Source organism: Spea bombifrons, chromosome 13 (genome assembly GCF_027358695.1).
Source record: "Spea bombifrons isolate aSpeBom1 chromosome 13, aSpeBom1.2.pri, whole genome shotgun sequence".
NCBI lineage: Eukaryota > Metazoa > Chordata > Amphibia > Anura > Pelobatidae > Spea > Spea bombifrons.
The window spans coordinates 26147371-26165265 of NC_071099.1; the positions used below are offsets into that span (position 1 = coordinate 26147371).

General features: G+C 42.2%; 2 protein-coding genes and 1 long non-coding RNA gene across 5 annotated transcripts; 1 reads left to right on the forward strand and 2 right to left on the reverse strand.

Annotated features, from left to right (window-relative positions):
* Nucleotides 1-591: 591 nt before the first annotated feature.
* On the reverse strand, nt 592-9170 carry SLC26A11 (solute carrier family 26 member 11). Of its 3 annotated transcripts, none has more exons than XM_053452852.1 (18): nt 9072-9170; nt 7182-7422; nt 6785-6977; nt 6485-6570; nt 6322-6401; nt 6104-6246; nt 5696-5871; nt 5421-5493; nt 5179-5229; nt 4599-4659; nt 4467-4522; nt 3916-4056; nt 3565-3692; nt 3301-3400; nt 2598-2731; nt 2422-2494; nt 1931-2032; nt 592-628 (listed from the first exon to the last, which is right to left on the reverse strand). In XM_053452852.1, exons 2-17 carry the CDS (start codon nt 7395-7397, stop codon nt 1965-1967), a joined length of 1779 nt encoding a protein of 592 aa, XP_053308827.1. In that variant the 5' UTR covers nt 7398-7422; nt 9072-9170; the 3' UTR covers nt 592-628; nt 1931-1964. The 3 variants fall into 3 exon arrangements, with proteins under 3 accessions (XP_053308827.1, XP_053308826.1, XP_053308825.1); XM_053452851.1 differs by lacking the exon at nt 592-628 and adding an exon at nt 648-1088; XM_053452850.1 differs by lacking the exon at nt 592-628 and adding an exon at nt 648-1097.
* Nucleotides 9150-17161, forward strand: SGSH (N-sulfoglucosamine sulfohydrolase). The gene is made up of 8 exons (XM_053452854.1): nt 9150-9281; nt 10449-10609; nt 11516-11621; nt 12001-12151; nt 12289-12445; nt 13887-13968; nt 15658-15861; nt 16121-17161. Exons 1-8 carry the CDS (start codon nt 9194-9196, stop codon nt 16675-16677), a joined length of 1506 nt encoding a protein of 501 aa, XP_053308829.1. The 5' UTR covers nt 9150-9193; the 3' UTR covers nt 16678-17161.
* On the reverse strand, nt 14179-14432 carry LOC128471016 (uncharacterized). Its single transcript, XR_008346085.1, has 2 exons — nt 14304-14432; nt 14179-14261 (listed from the first exon to the last, which is right to left on the reverse strand). It is a non-coding gene; the product is annotated as an uncharacterized LOC128471016 (long non-coding RNA).
* Nucleotides 17162-17895: the final 734 nt, after the last annotated feature.

The following is a 17895-nucleotide window of genomic DNA, read 5'->3' on the forward strand; positions in this document are numbered from 1 at the left end:
GTGTAAAATTTACTGAAGCGGGGCTTATAAACTGAATTTAGAGTTGTAGTGAGATACATTTTTTCACAGTCTTCTCTATGCACTATGAAAAGCCAACTGAATAACTCCCAAATATGTTTCCCTTCGGTCCCCACCACTGACAACATTTATTAAGATTACTATTTCACACAAACATTTGCACATGGCATACATTTGGTATTACCCACATTCTATTTTGGAATAACTGGTCCAGTTTAACTTGGTTAGATGTGCAACTCTGGTAGCCCAATGTGTATATGGCTTGTCATGCTCCCCTTTCATATTGTAAACACAGTTTAGGCGATGCATGCCCTTTAAAAGAATACAAAATTAGGACTGGTGCGTCTGTCTTTGAAGTCACAACTGAGCATTTTGAATCAGGTTATGATGTGTTTGAACGCACATAGTATATATTGCAGGTTTCCCTTTGTATGTATAGTCTTTGTAGCTTGAAGTTGTAAAACCAATCATCCATGTATGTATCCATCTTGCATTCAACAAGCCTTATAGCTGCTAACCAACAGCTCTGCAACCAGGACCCCTCTCCGCTTTGAGTCACATAAATCCATCCTTGCTTTGCTTTCCTCAATACTTCTGTAGAGTATAAAAGCTGGAAAAAAACCCAACGATTTGAAACATAACCTACAAACCTTTACTATGCCAACCAGTGAAATATTCTGTAAGATTGTTAACATTAATGTCTGCAGAATTCAGTAGATTTTAGCAGTGCCCAGATAGTAAGACGCTTGCATTGTGTACAGAAAATCCTTTCCCTGTACCCAAATCCAAAAGCAAGTAATGAGCACAATTGGACATTAATGACACGCTAATAGATTTAATATTAAATTTAGAATGTTTGATTATTGTAGTAAAATGTTCATTTAGCAGATAAAAAACAATTTATACAGTATACACATAGATAAGAGACAATAGCCCCTATGGCAAGCAAACAATGTTGTAGAGACAGAACATCTCATTCGTTTACAGGTCGATGGTTCATATGTTTTTTGTTAACATAAAAGAAGTTGAAGCACTAGATCGTAAGCTTGCTTGAGCCGGGCCCTCCTCACCTGTTGTTTCTGTAAGACAAATTGTTATATTATGTTATATACTGCTTGTTATGTCCTGCCTACCCATTGTACAGCGCTACATGATATGATGGTGCTATATAAAACAATAAAAATGAATAATAATATTCATAATTTATGTACATGTCTGTAATGATCTAGTGGCCAAAAGTGGTACTGCAACGAATACCCCAGATAATTTTTTGGACTAATCAAGATGAATTAATGATTAATTCTCCAATCAGGAGAGAGGAGAAGAAAAAAAAAAAAAATCGGAGGTGGAGCGGATAAGTAGAAACAGAACGGTTGTCAGTTTTGGTGGGGAGAGAGGGAGAATAGGAGGGAAAAAACCAATGAATTTCAAATTAGGAGCTTTCTCCTTTTTTTTCGTAGGGTGTCCCTCCTTGTTTCCAGACTTTCCAAAATTTGTTAAAATGAATACTTGTATAAGTCTAACATTATGATTCATCAAAGCCGATTGATGGTTACAGTGTTGAAATGCATCATACTTTTTGTTTATTAAATACATTCATTTTCTTAAATAATCTGGTTACTGTGACGTTGTTGTCGTCACAAATCCGAAAAAAAATCTGCAAGTAAAAGTGGATTTATTGGTGCTATGATATAATATCAGTATGTTCTCTCTTCTGTTGTATTGCTCTCCAGTATAAATTATGCATCACACTTTTATATATTTTATCCGACAATTTGTAATCAAAAAAATAAATAAATATATATATACATATATATATGTATATATATATATATTGCAAGCCATCTGTCCATCTAATAATGGTTTTTGGAAACCATTGGAAAGAAATTAAGCTTAACTACCGGATACTAACCTGCGGTTCGTCTTGCCCAGTCCGGTACACAGTCCTATGGCGAGGCCCTCGTAACATTATGGAGCAACGGCTCTGTGCTGCCTTCCTCTTGATACAGATCTCCTGAAAATACAAAAGAGAAGACACCCTAAGCATAACTTTTTAGTAGCGCGGACAGTATGCTATGTAATGGGACGTCTGCTCACCAAGGACCATTTTTAAAAAGTACCAAGTTTGCGATCTTCGCACACAATCTATGTCCAACCTTTGCTGGAGCAGATCTATCGCTAGTCTACGGTTTCTCAGAACTTGGAGTAAGAAATCACACCCAGGTAAGCACCAAGGTCAACGATGCACATTAACGTCAAGTTCATTTTCTGACAGGAACTCGTCAATTTAACCACTGACTGAATAAACTCAATGTGTGGACAATGTAGAATCTATGAAAAAGCCAGTCTCCTTGGCAGAGCCAGAAAGTGTCCATCTATGTAAACCTAGACACACGGTGTCACCTGTTTTTCCAAGTCCCTGAAGACAATGAAAGGCCTTGGAATCGGCTGCCAATAACATCTGAAGAAGTTGAGGCTATGGGTAAAAAAAAAAAGGGGTCAAGGTCAGGTATGCAAGTATTTGATGGTTTTATGAGATTTTAAATATTTTATAAAGACAGAAGTCCATCATTATTTACCTGGAGTCCACAAAAAGTAAGGGACAGTCCCTGGGATTTAAACTCGTGCAGAAGATCACGGAGCCCGACCACCACTGTGTAATCCAATGTTATGACGTGAGAAAAATCCAATGTCACAGAGCGTGGGGGCGACACTGGGAATAAGAGATTGGTTGTATCTGTTTACCATGTAAGCCATCCTTACTCCCTGTTCTCAGAATGTACACGATTCCTACTCTCCACTAGGTTATTTCAGACCTTTTGTTTTTTGATAAAAAAAGTCTCTTATACTAATGCCCAATGGTTCCAGAGCAATTGCATTGATTGGATGAACTGTGACTAGTTTTGATAAAAGAAAAAAAAAATTGGTAGAAGGGTCAGAAACGGTCATAAATATAAAGTTTTCAGATAACGACCTTGATTTAAGGCTTCGAGTCTGGATCAAATACAAATGACTGCGGTAAGAACGACAACCCAGCAGCTAAATAACTGTCCCATTTTACTCCACATAGCGAGACTGCGGTAGAAATAGGAGAGTCTCCTAAAATAAGTACCCAAAAAGATGGGATGAATACGACAGAACAAATCATATATATTATTTTAGCAAAGACATAATATTCTGCTTTTTAACCCAGGTATTGTAAGCTTGGTGAATCACAAAAAAGGACAATCATTTTCACAAAAGGGATGCATCATGGTATTTGTATGTAAGTAAGATACCTACCGGCAAGAGCTTTCTCATAAACGGAATCTCGGAGGAATTCCATGGCTGGAAAGTTCAGCCCGCTCATGAAATGCAAGGTTAAGCCATTTGATTGGGACACCTGGGAGGGTGAGGAGAAAGACTTAAAAAATATGTAGATTAACAGGTTTTACCAACAGTTTAAGTTTCCAACGCCTTCTCAAGATGGTACAGAATTGAAGAGCTGATAAAGTATCCGTCCTAAAGTATCCCAACCTAACCCAGTACATGATACTCCAGGCTTACCGTCATTTTTGGCCTCGCAATGGGGTAGCATAGAATAACCACAGAGATTAGAATCCCAGCAAGGATGCCATACTGGATTTCCCAGAAGGAAAGAAGGAAGGTTATCAGGAATGGAAGCAAATCTATTTCTGAGAACAAAGAATGTATTTTAATGACTGATATTAAATATTAACCATACTCAAAAAAAAAACATTTTTCGTGATGTTAGGTTAGATTAAACCTGGGAACTCCAGGCTGTAAACTGTGATTCTACTAACAGAACTATTTTGGAGCTCTGATTGTTGATATATCCATTCACTTCTGCCTGGTGAGTCCAAGATAATACACAAGAGAATGTAAGGTCCTACTTACTCTTAACATTCCATAGGGTTTTGCAGATGCCCAAATCAAACATGGGCGCCACTGCACAGATGATCACCGCGGCGAGGGCGGCTTTTGGGATGTAGAAGAACAGAGGTGTGAGATATGCAAGGGACAACAAAACCAAAACACCTGTGAAAAAAGGAGGAAATATGCTGAGCACCATGTACATTAAACTTCTAATAGCGACAAAAGACAGAAGGACGTCCAAAACTGCGTTTTTCTGTAATACAATTTTTCGTTGGATCAGAAGCGGTAAACGCTAAAAAAGTGATGGAATTTAAACATGCATGGGATGGGTTAAATATATGTGATAAAATATTACTAGCACAATAGGAAGAGCGGCACAAACCTAATACCAGAATAACCTTCATCATTATGTTGGCCACAAACCCAGCTATGCAGAATATACGGATTGAATTCTTGCTCTCTATAGCACAGTTAAACCGTTTGGTTGAATGTAGGATGTGACGGTTACAGCTTGTTGTGGGATAGCAAGGTCACATCATCACCCTATGAAAAACAAATATATCAGAGCTCACCTGTGAGCAATCCACCGGCAGGGGAGCAAACTCCCGTCTGTGAGTTAAGGGCTGTCCTAAACACAAAGCATAAGGTCACCACTTTCCACCGCTGTGATAGAAAACAGTTATACACGGCATTGGCAAACTCACCGGCCGAAGCTTCCCGTCACAGGATACGAAGATAGGAAAGAACCGAGGACATTGGTGAGGCCTGGAGAAGGACAGACAGCAATCAGATACTATCTGGCGTGTTCACACTGGCAAAGCGCAAGAGCAACGGGTATTGATGGATAATAAAAATAAATAATATTTTTACAATGAATGATATCCGATTACTGCGGCACCTCAACTAGGGTGACAACATCATCTGTGTGTCCCGGGGCAAGTATATATTTCACATTCTGCTGCCCAGCACGTTCGTGTAACTGAATAACCAATTCCCTTCTGTGGGTTTATACATCATATACGCCGCAGGGGGGCAGCACGTAACATGTTGTGGTACGCAACGGGTGAAAAGTAAGTTTGTCTGGATGCGGTCATCATTTTTACAGTGTTTGGCGGCGTTTAGTAATCTAGATGCCTTAAAATGATAATGATGCCCTAAACATAAATAAGATTTGACGCAGAAAGTTGTGATGTCATGGAGGGCAGACAATTCGTTTTATTTTTATAAACCCTCATACACATTTTCTTACAAATCACTTTTTGCTCTTGATATACCAGTTATTACCGATGGCAAGAAGCTCCTGGTTGGTGTTGATCCTGTAATTGTTCTGAGATGCTGCAACAACAAAGAGAAAACCTTTAGCAAAACCTGTATTTTAAAGGTGCTGTTCCACTTACTGAACTATTACCTCCGACCTATTTCTTTGTCTTGCCACATACCCCTTTAAAGTTTTAGATTAAAAAAAAAACATGATAATTAAGTATTTACACTATACTTAGAACTTTGAAATCTTAAGCAATTCTCACCAAAAGCCCTGGCGATGGCAACACTTTCCAGTAATCCCATACAAGGAACAATGAAAAGTCCCGGTCCAATGTTCTGTGAGAAAGAGACCGATTATTAACGGAAATTATCAAATTAAACAGAATTAGATGAATGTAGGTGAACCAAGCCAATCCTTGAGCAATGCAGGCGAAGCGTGTTCCTGTTTTATTAGGACACGTATAGAGTAAATCGATTAGTGCCAACCTGGTACATCAATCAATGACCTTAAGGAATATGTAGGGTGGGCATCACTCACCTGTACCATCTCCCGGAACGTGACAGTGCCGTTGGCCGTGCTTTCTGAAAATGGGGGAATATTGAATTTGGGGAGTCCCTCTGCTGTCTTCCCTGTGAGGATGAATGGTTGAGACCCCATAGCCTGGAAAGAATAAGCCACCAGTCCAGCAGCAATCACCACCACGGCATTTCGGGCTGTGGAAAACCACAAAGGAGTCGCCATTAGTCGTTATCCTTTTAATAGCAGTAAGCCAGTGAATCCCCGGACATCATAATGATATAGCCACTTAAATAAAGGATATTTCTTGATATATAACTTAAAAAAAAAACTGCATCTATATATGTGAAATCAGAAACGCATGGATGAAATTATGTGGACCATGATCAAGGTTGAGTTATCTCTGATATTCCTTTAATGATCACTTGCCTGTCGTTATGACCCAGACAATGAGGTAGCAAAACCGGTACCAGCATGACATGCCCCGGTGCATTCTGGGTGAGTGTTCTTTCATCCATTTTAGCATCATGAGTATTGCAATGCAGGTCAGACCCAAGATGGCATCTCCTAATCTGAAGAGGGAGAGCACAATCAACACCATACTAAATTATTTTTGTAAACATGTTAGGGTCTGAGCATCCTCTTACCTAGTATTTGGAAGTTGGCGAAAAGTTTCGTATACCTGTAGAATAAACTCACGTGGAATGTTCTTCAGCCCAAGGAGGTTCTGATAAAAAATATCAGAGTGAAACCCTAGCAGAACAAATGGACGAAGAACAAGGGACATGGGACATAGATATCTTTACCTACCTTTACTTGGCTAAACCCAATTGTGACAGATGCTGCTGAAGTGAAAGCTTTGATGACTGGATAGGAGATGAAATCTAAAAGGAACCCTAAAGATAAAAAAATGGTATTACCAAGACTTTAAGGTTGGTCTCATTTATGGAAATACGGGCTATGATAGAAGCAACGTAACAAGTCATTCTTCTTTTTCCTGTAAGACAGGGCTTGACAAATTCCAGGAGCCATCGGCACTAAAAATATGAGTGGTGGCTCCATGGCTCTAACGGTTCCTCTACTTTGAGTTACGCTAATATAGAGACTCACCAAAATTTAAAAGTCCCATGGCTAGCTGGATGCAACCAGATAAGAACGCTAAAAGAATGGCCAGAGACGTATCTCCCGACGTGTAGACTGATACTAGGAGGGACATTATGGCTGTGGGACCCAATGTCACGTCTTTAGATGTCCCAAGGAGACAATAAACAAAGCAGCCCACGAAAGAGGAATAGAGTCCATACTGAAAAGAAGAAAATAAACCGTTATCCCTTTTAACATGCACAGACCCTGTCTAGATGAACGGAACCCTATATTGCCACCATGACCATGTTCCGCTATCTTGTGGCCCTTCCATATATTTAGAAATTCTGCCACTGTATGTTGACCCAAACAATCACCAGTAACTCTAAAATTGAGAAATAGACCCAGGTATGCTTCAACTCACCTGGACAGGGAGCCCAGCGACCTCCGCATAGGCCAGAGCCTGGGGTACCACTGTTAGACCAACAGTCAGCCCGGCAATAACATCCAGCTGCAACCATTGCAAAGAATAGCGTGACAGCCAGGAAAGAAAGGGCAGTCTCTTCTGCAGCATCTCACGGGAGCAGCATGACATACAAAGCCTCCTGATTCTGCCTTGATGGCCATTCAGCCACTCCATGGTGGCAGGAGACGGTTACCGCATGCTAACAGAGGAGGTAAAAGAAAGTAGTATCCCGGATGTGCACAAAACTAACTAAACTAAATAAAAAATACTGCAGATTTTATATCCTATGTATATGAATACATAACAGAGCCAGACAGTGTTAGAGATGTAAGGATAGTTTTGGAGGGAAGGATAAAACTGTTCTTTCTATCCACATTACTTTTAGGGCCGTAGAACCCTGCGATAACCTCATACCCAGCAAACATTCTGAGCGCCTAAAAAGGGAAATCAGGGGAGGAAAAGGCACATGGGGATTTGGGACCCAAATAGGGAAGTTCCATCCTAAAGAACAATATTACATGGATAATGCTAAGTGTAATAATATCATTTCCATGGAATATAATTTCCATCCTTTTCTTCTCCTACATTTCCTTATGCCTAGCAGTAATGCCTTAGACCTGAAACATGCAGCTCCTTTTTTGAGCAATTAATCTACCACGTCACATATCAGAAGCTGGTTTTTCAGGTTAGAATCTCAAGAGAATAAGTGGACGGCAGCCAAGTGAGTAAATAAACCTATGGCATGATTTAAAGGGTCATGGTTATGATGACTATTACAGTGATGTATAATATAATGTATGGCGATAGACACGTTGTGTGTGCAAAAACAATACATCTGATCTGATCTGATCTGAGACATTTAAGACCAAATGTACACAGTTCAGTTAGCAGTTTTGGCCACTAGGCGGTGCTGCTGAATCTAGAAGTTCCATTCTGCATTGCCTTTATGTGTGTGTGTGTGTATGTATATATATATATATATATATACACCTTTATGAGTATATGCCACATGAGTATGTATATTCTTAATTAGTATGATAATGTTAAGGATTTCTGCTAGTAAATTTTACAGATACTTAAAATAAATGTGATATTGCGCTCTGGCTCAACACAGACTGGGTTAGGTTTGGCTTGCTGAATGATATATAGAAATGCTTTTTCTTTTCCGGGATGTTTCAGCCACTTTTGTAACTAACGTCAGGACTGTGCATAAAAACTCAAGTTTAGCTTAACCCTTAATGGATCTTCTATGGGAGCTTCACATGTAACTCCAACATTAGGGGATTACAAATCAGAGGAGACTTTCTGGATCAGACTGCTGGCTGTGAATGTTATTTCAGTGGATAAAAGCCCTATTCAGTCTCCCGGTTGAATGAGTTATTGTATCTGATGGTTCCACTTGTTGATAAACAATGCAGAGCTCGGATACATTGTAGCCTCTACCCCAGAGGCTCAAGCACAGAAACATTCGGGTATCCCTCAATAATCCATAGAATGAGGGGCAAGGTGCTGGGGTAATAAACCAACATAAGGGGTGAGGCGGCCAGAATTAGGGTGGAGGGACAGGGTAACAGAATGAGGAAGGGGTGAGTGGCAGTGAAGATAATTAGAGGGGTAAGGGGCGGGGTAGAAAAAAATGGTAAGGGATGAAGTAGCAGCTTCTCACAAAAGAATGAAAGGGTTAACAGTGCAGAGAATAACAGAGAAAGAGAGGCACAGGAAGAGGATTAAGTGCAGGTGAAGAAAACACAATGGGCAGAATGGGGTGGGGGCTCCGTGAGGGGCAACTGCTGAATGACAGACACTAAAGGCACCGGACAGACAGACAATACTGTCAAAAACACTGACCTGATACAGCAGCTCCTCTGTAGTGTGAGAGGGTGGCTGGTCCGGGTCACGTGATTAGGGGGCGTGGTTAGAGGGAGATGGGGAGTTCTCAGAAAAGGCAGGAAACGGGCGATGCAGCCCCAATGGGTACCCGGGGGTCCGCTGTGGTTTGGTGGATTCTCTGTGTCCTCGTATCAGAGGCCAGTGGAAGGAATGTGCTGCTTATAATCGGTAGGTACTGAACACGGTGTCTTAACCTCTTCTAGCCCGGTGATTCTCTCTGTATATTAGGGGGAGGGGAGAGGTAGGCGTTCTGATGTCTGTGTATTAGGAGGAGGGGAGAGGTAGGTGTCCTGATGTCTGTGTATTAGGAGGAGGGGAGAGGTAGGTGTCCTGATGTCTGTGTATTAGGAGGAGGGGAGAGGTAGGTGTCCTGATGTCTGTGTATTAGGAGGAGGGGAGAGGTAGGTGACCTGATGTCTGTGTATTAGGAGGAGGGGAGAGGTAGGTGACCTGATGTCTGTGTATTAGGAGGAGGGGAGAGGTAGGTGACCTGATGTCTGTGTATTAGGAGGAGGGGAGAGGTGGGTGTTCTGATGTCTGTGTATTAGGAGGAGGGGAGAGGTAGGTGTTCTGATGTCTGTGTATTAGGAGGAGGGGAGAGGTGGGTGTTCTGATGTCTGTGTATTAGGAGGAGGGGAGAGGTGGGTGTCCTGATGTCTGTGTATTAGGAGGAGGGGAGAGGTGGGTGTCCTGATGTCTGTGTATTAGGAGGAGGGGAGAGGTGGGTGTCCTGATGTCTGTGTATTAGGAGGAGGGGAGAGGTGGGTGTCCTGATGTCTGTGTATTAGGAGGAGGGGAGAGGTGGGTGTCCTGATGTCTGTGTATTAGGAGGAGGGGAGAGGTGGGTGTCCTGATGTCTGTGTATTAGGAGGAGGGGAGAGGTGGGTGTCCTGATGTCTGTGTATTAGGAGGAGGGGAGAGGTGGGTGTCCTGATGTCTGTGTATTAGGAGGAGGGGAGAGGTGGGTGTCCTGATGTCTGTGTATTAGGAGGAGGGGAGAGGTGGGTGTCCTGATGTCTGTGTATTAGGAGGAGGGGAGAGGTGGGTGTCCTGATGTCTGTGTATTAGGAGGAGGGGAGAGGTAGGTGTCCTGATGTCTGTGTATTAGGAGGAGGGGAGAGGTAGGTGTTCTGATGTCTGTGTATTAGGAGGAGAGGAGGGGTAGGTGTCCTGATGTCTGTGTATTAGGAGAGGGTAGGCATTTACCTTTGTGTTCTGTTATTCTGCCCCTGTGTGGGGCAGTCCCTGGGTTTTTACTGGTGGGATGTGCTTCCATAACCCATGGGAGGGTCTGCTTTTAACCCCTTTCAAATCCGTTGATTTGTGGCGTTGCAGGTGATGATGCCGGGTTTGAGAGTGATGTCTATAACAACACGGCCATCAAGACCCCCCACCTGAGAGAGCTGGCCGAGAAAAGCCTCATCTTTAAGAATGCCTTCACCTCTGTGAGCAGCTGTTCACCCAGCCGCTCCGCCATACTGACCGGCCTGCCCCAGGTGACTGCTCTGCCCACCCAGTGAACCTTTAACCCTTCAGTGAGAGCCGACTCCGATTTGGGGAGACAAACAAGCAATTAATAGGGAATATTCCTTGCGTGTGATTTTGACGGCCCATGTAATGGGTACTTGTACCAACATAGCCTTTTGTTTAATTTCATGCCCTAAAATGTTCTTCCTACGCTTTCCAACCATGGCTGCCTAAACATCCAACAACGGGAGGAATAATTATACAAAATGCAACAATGGGGAGATAAATGAACGGGCGGCAATAATTATTTATGTCCCAAAAAATCTGCGTTTTGAGACTTTAAATCCCCTAAGAAATGACCATGAAGAAAAAACAAAGCCTTAGACATTTATTAAAAGTGACTAAGGGGTTAAATGCTGAATTATAAGTGTTTGTTGCTTTTTCCACTTTTATTCAGGGTCAGCTGCCTGGGCTGAGGTGGGATTTCACAACCCGCCATGTCCCGACTACCAAAACTTCTTGTTTTTCCCTGAAAGCAGGAACCACACGTTATTTATGTAGAGAGAGCTGTTGTTGTTATAGAATGTGCCAACATCTTGCAGTCACTGTAAGGAAACGCTGAGCTTGCACTTCACTCAAAGGCGGCGTCTGCTGCACTGATGACTTATCTGATCATGATGGCCACATGAGAGACGTGGGCTGATATCGCATCAATGTGGTTTATTGATTCATATGCCCAGATTTGATAAATAGCCGCAAGAATCATGCTCTTGTCTCTTAGAGGAAGTTGCACGATTGACGTCTGGGCAAACATACGTTGGGTTTCTTTGTTTCATCTGATGGCTCCAATTTTGTACCAAAATTGTTAGGGTTTGGTGGTAATAAATCTCAGAAATAGGTGTCTTTTGAAGCTTTGCCTCTCCATCTCTCCGTAGCACCAGAATGGAATGTATGGGCTCCACCAGGACGTGCACCATTTTAACTCATTCGATGACGTCAAAAGTTTGCCTCTGCTGCTCAGGCAAGCCGGCATCCGCACAGGTACAAACTGGGTGATAACCCAACTCCTACAGCAAACCAAGCCACATGGAGGTGTATGCTAAATGTATACCTGGATCAACTCAAACCCAACATTTGGTTTGGCCCAAGAGTCTAGACGCTCGCGCTGAAGGCTGGATCAGGCTGGCTTGTCAACCTCTTGTTGAAAGTAACCCTTCTGTTTGACTTATTATGCCTGAGAAACCTGTGTTACATTGTACCATCATGTCGCCTAAAAAAGCTCTATAGAGAACCAGATGTGTCCCTAAGTGAAGAAGACTAGCTGGAATCTTTGCAAACACATAAAGTAGATTTAATTACCCACGTCTGGTAGCCCCACATAGATGTCATCTGTAACCGGTCTCTATATCCTATCCTATAGGTGTTATCGGAAAGAAGCATGTAGGCCCGGAATCAGTTTATCCATTTGATTTCGCTTACACGGAAGAGAACAGCTCGGTGCTGCAAGTCGGACGCAACATAACTCGGATCAAGCTGTTGGTCAGAAAATTCTTTGAAAGCCAGGACCAGAGGTAGTGTACTAAGTCATTTTTAGGTATTCATTATGGATTAGCGCATGTATCAGTCCTGATTATTTTTTTATGTGTCCTCTCTTGTGTGTAATTTTATTAAAATTATATTATGTGACACCAACTTCTTTCTCATCCAGGCCTTTCTTTCTGTATGTTGCATTTCACGACCCTCATCGCTGTGGACATTCCCAGCCCCAGTACGGGGCTTTCTGCGAGAAGTTTGGAAATGGCGATGTTGGCATGGGGAGGATACCAGACTGGACCCCTCGGTACTACACCCCGGAGCAGGTCCAGGTTAGATCTTAGAACTTTCCAGATTCACTCATTATCATAATAAAGTTCGTATCACAAAGCCGGTCAGTAGTAAATCTTTCCTTCAATACTGGATCATCTGTGGTGTCAACTAGTGTAGCAAAAAAGTTTTCTGAGATGAAGCTCCCCATGAACATACAACCTTTGAAGTGGTCAATGCTGCAAGACAAAGCACCTGTCACGGTCTGCCCAGGCTGCGGAGCTGCATATCTGTCCTGCTGTAGTTTTTCTGCTTTGCTTTGATCCATTCCTGGATTTCCTTTTGCTTTGTTCTATTTTCCATTCCTTGCTTCTGCTCCGGCTCTTTGCTTCAGCTCTGCTTCCTTTATTAGGTGTGCCCCACCTGTGTTCTGTTTGTCTCAGTCTGCAGTCTTCAGTCTAAGGTATGTCTCAGTGCTATGTGTTTGGTTTACATGTTTGGTTTGTTTTGTATCTTTGTCAGCAGGGATTAGCGTTAGGACCCACCGTCATTGGAGTACTTTGGCGTAGTGGTGGGCTAAGCATACTATGGCCATATCATGTGACGAAATCTCCAATAGTTATCTTGTAGTCCTAGGCTAGTTTTTGTATTCATGTTTGTTTGTCTCTTATGTACCTTTGCCCTTCTTCCTTGAATCATCTGGGGATTCCGGTTCCTCTCTCCTCTCCCCATGTCCCAGTTAATATGTCCTATCCTTGCTTATAGGAGAAGCGTCCGAGGGTTCCGGCTCCTCATTCCTTCCCCTGTGTTCCTTGCCTTCTTCCCTGTCCTTTGTTGTGCCCTGTACCATGTATGTTTTGTCAGGTTATGTTTATTCCTTGTCTTGTGCCTGTTTATATCTTTCAATTCATGTCATGCTTCTAGCCACTTCTCGTGTATATCTTGTATCATGTTTCTTGCCTGGTCTCCCTTTCTCTTGCTTGTTTTGTGTCTGCTACATTAACCCTTTGCTTAGCCTTCATTCTCCCAGCCTGCAGCATCCTGCTCGTGATCCATGTGATATGCTTCATGCCTGCTCCAGGGTGCCTGCAGGATTCGTTTGTTCTGGACTTCATCTGCTGCCATATCAGAGCCCTGGTGTTTGGCTGCACTACCTAGGTGCTCAACGCCTGGGCGAGTGTGGTCACCCTGCACCAGGCCCTGCCCCAGACTCCGCTACTGCATCGAGACTCCTGCAAACAACCATCGGGCGCGCTGGGTCCTTCCAGCCATCAGCTTGGACCCAGTCCGTGACAGCACCTATCTTTGCAGATATCATTCCAACCATCCTGGATTGGTTTCTGGGAAGGAATAATAATGTTTGTAAGATCACGATATATTAAATTCAGAAGGTGGCACTCGATACTAGAAAGCCCCGTCTCAAAGAGAGGACAGATGTGTATTATAAGGTAGCACAGACGTATCCCATGATATGTTTTTCACATTGGGCTCTTGTTCTTTCAGGTACCCTATTTTATTCCAGACACCCCCAGTGCCCGAGCTGATCTGGCAGCGCAATATACCACCATTGGCCGACTGGACCAAGGTAAGTGCTTTGCAGAACTTTTAACCCCTTAACGACCTTTGACGGTTCAGGACCGTCACGGAAAAACGGTCACTTAACGACCTTTGACGGTCCTGAACCGTCAAAAAATTAAATAAGCTTAGAAAGTGATCAACGATCACTTTCTTCGCTTAAACGGCGTTGCTTTTGTAGGTTAGTAAAAGATTTTTCAAAGAAAAGTCATAAAAGGTGTTTTTTTTTTGTTTCAAATTTTCACCATGTTTTATTATTTTTTTTTATAGTAAATAAGGTGATATGATCAAAACATATGGTATCTGAAGAAAGCCCATCTTGCCCTGAAAAAAACAATATATAACAATAAAACAATGTGTGGGTACACTAAATGGGTGAGGAGAAAATTACAGCTGAACACAAGCACCGCAAAAGTGTTAACAGCCTCGGTCCCACAGGGTACAAAAAGAAAAAATGAGCCCGGTCCTTAAGGGGTTAATCTTAAACCATACTTTGTAGTCTAGTTTTGACCAGCACTTCTCAGCCTCTGGAGTGGGTCAGAAAAGGGGTATGGGGTCACCTGCATTAAAAGCAGGGAGTTTTCACACCCTGTCTTACCAGTCCAGTGGAATGAGAGCTTCTGGCTGCGATGAACCAGCATAAAAGACTGAAAATGAAGACCCCAAATAGGACACATCTGAAAGATGCATGTTGTTTGTATGTTACAGCAAGTCTCCCTGCCCCGCTGTAATAGACCACAGAAAGAGGAGTCGCAGATGACTTGGGGATTTTAGGCTAATTAGGAAAACGGCGTTTGTAAAATTACTGGATGTTTTGAAACAAAGCTTGTCCCCTGGCACATACCTGCGCGACTTTGCCTGACCCTGGGAAAATATGGGTAAGGACTTTGACGTGCAGTCACATGGCTTATGGGACACGGGCACTACAAAGCCCATCAGAAAATTCTTAATCCGGATTTTGGATTTCTGTTTGTTCTCCTGCCACAAGAGACCTCAAACCAAAAAAAAATACATGGACTTCATGATTACATTATATTATAGTGTAATTACGTGTGTATGTGTGTGTGTGTATATATATATATGTGTGTGTGTGTGTATATATATATATATGTGTGTATATATATATATATGTGTGTGTGTGTGTATATATATATATATATATATATATATATATATATATATATATATATATATATATATATATATATTGTATTATTTTAGTCTTATAGGCTTATACTTTTTGTGATCTTTGCTGACCGCTGAAGGTTTGCCAGATCCAGCAAAGCCAGACATAAGAAAACCTCCCTAGAAACCCCATGTTCCACTATAGTATGGAGACTAATTCAACGCCTGTCTTTGTCCTGTCTGGCAGAGGGGCTCTTAATTTAAAGTCCGTTGGTATCTCTTTTTCTGTAGCTTCTGGGTTTTAATACATAAGACTTAGAACCATCAAAACCCAGGATTTTGAGATCTTGGTAATGACATTATTCCAGGTAATGTTACATCATGGCTGGGGACTTCTTTCTCCTCTTAGACCTTCCTTTTGCATATTTTTATCCACTAGACTGAGAAAAGATCCTTTTATACACGTAAACATTAAAAAGAGGACGTATGTAACATTGTTGCAAGATGGTTATTTCATGGTAGGATGTCACTTTGTACACAATTTCATAGTCCTCTTGGTTTTCATCCATGGCAGGAGTAGGTCTTGTCCTTTCAGAGCTCCGGAGTGCTGGGCACGAGAATGATACGCTAGTCATCTTCAGTTCAGATAATGGTATACCCTTCCCAAATGGACGCACAAACCTGTATTGGTCTGGAAGAGCAGAGCCCCTTCTGGTGTCATCCCCAGACCATCCAAGACGCTGGGGGCAAGTCAGTGAATCGTTTGCAAGTCTTCTTGGTAAGGAGACACCAAGAGGTAGCTAAGGAAGGGTCTGCACTGTTAATATGGGCTCTGTATGTCCTAACATAATTTAGTCTGTAAGTTGTATCTCTTATTCATGACATCATATGCAAATGACCATTACCATTACAGCGGGTCAGATGGGGAATTTGAAAAGTAATGTTCTTTAGTAAACTAAGCCGGGTGTAAGGTCAACTCCTTAAACTGGACCAGCCAACATGCCACATCTGGCTTATGTATATGTTCCTCTTTCCAGATATCACTCCTACCATCCTGGACTGGTTCTCTATTCCGTACCCAAACTACAAGGTTTTTGGTAAGAGTGTTGAGCTGACCGGGAAATCTCTTCTTCCTGCTCTGGAAATTGAACAGCCGTGGGCTACGGTATTTGGAAGCCAGTCTCACCATGAGGTCACCATGTATTATCCCATGAGGTCAGTCCAGCATATGCAGTATCTCCTCATACACAACCTCAACTTCAAGATGCCTTTCCCCATTGACCAGGACTTTTATGTGTCCCCAACCTTTGAAGACTTGCTAAACAGGACCGTTTCTGGCAAACCAACTAACTGGTTTAAGACTCTTCACAGCTACTATTACAGAGACCGCTGGGAACTCTATGACCGATCAGGAGACCCTTCAGAGGCAAGAAATGTGGCTGGAGATCCCGGCTACCAGGGCATCTTTAAGGCCTTGCGGGATTTATTACAAAAGTGGCAATGGGAGACCTCAGACCCCTGGGTGTGTGCCCCTGATGGTGTTCTGGAAGAGAAATTAGATCCAAAGTGTCGCCCCCTTCATAATGAACTATAATGGATGAATATCTTGACTGTGGAACGGCAAAGGTGCAGATCTGCCATTTTTTTGCCTGTAGCTAGAAAGTCGGCACGCTGACTATGACATCATACCACAGCTTCTGCCCACAGTGAAGTTCCCAAATGCATCAGGTGTATGGAATGCAACGCGCATGGCTACTGGAAACCACTAGGTGGCTTGTACCTCACAACCTCCATAACAATGCACTTTAATCCCAACATGCACTTCTGCAGTAAGGCAGCTGCTCTATATACTGACTTGTGCCTTAAAAAAAGAGAGGACCGTAGTGCACGCCGTCCAATCTGATCATATAGCTCGCTCCAGGGTTTTATGCGTTCCTTGTACCTCCTATTGAATGAGCCTCCTTCACCTCTCCTAGTATCTTCCTACCTTTTAAATGGCTTCCTTATTGTTTCACCAGCCTACAGTCAATTTATTATGCTGTATCTGCTACAAATAATAAACTAAATTAACTACAGAATTCATTGATCGCTTGCCACTTACTGTTTTTATTTAGTTTATTCAGATTCATATTTTCCAGCTCCTACGTTTGCCTCCACCAAGAATCATAGGCAGAATTCAATCGGAATTTTCCCATCAGCCCGCATTGAAAGTATTAAAACTTTCTACTATAATTGAAAATAACTTGGAGAAAGCCAGCTCTTTTTGAAAAATGATGCGCAAACTTTTTTTTTTTTTTATATAGCTGTAATAAATCTGTAATGAGCCATTTAAAAAATTAAGAAAACTTACAATATATTTTTTGCATTTCTGTATATACAGCATTAAAAAAACTCTACAAACATACAGTTGATGGACCAGTACATAGAACAACTACAAGAGCGAAATCACAAAGAAAAGAGCGCCTGTTATCTTCAGAGATAGCGCAGGCACAGTGTACAAAAAGCAACATAAATCACATTATTTACGCTTTAATCATCTGTGAACCACTTTTTTTTAAGTGAGATTGAGATTGTTCACCCGCTTTGCTTTCGGTGTAAATGCAGTGCCCTATCTACCCATGACCAAGTTTGTTTTTTTTAATGCATCAGGAGGGTACAAAGCGGTGTGGATAGGGACATAACTTCTAAAGGCTTCTCGTTAACGTTCCATCTGTGACCTCCTTGTCTGTCCGCAGAACGTCATGGATCAGTTTTGAAAAGTCAGCAGGACATTAAACATAATGGCATGAAACCACAAAATAGCTCAATTAGT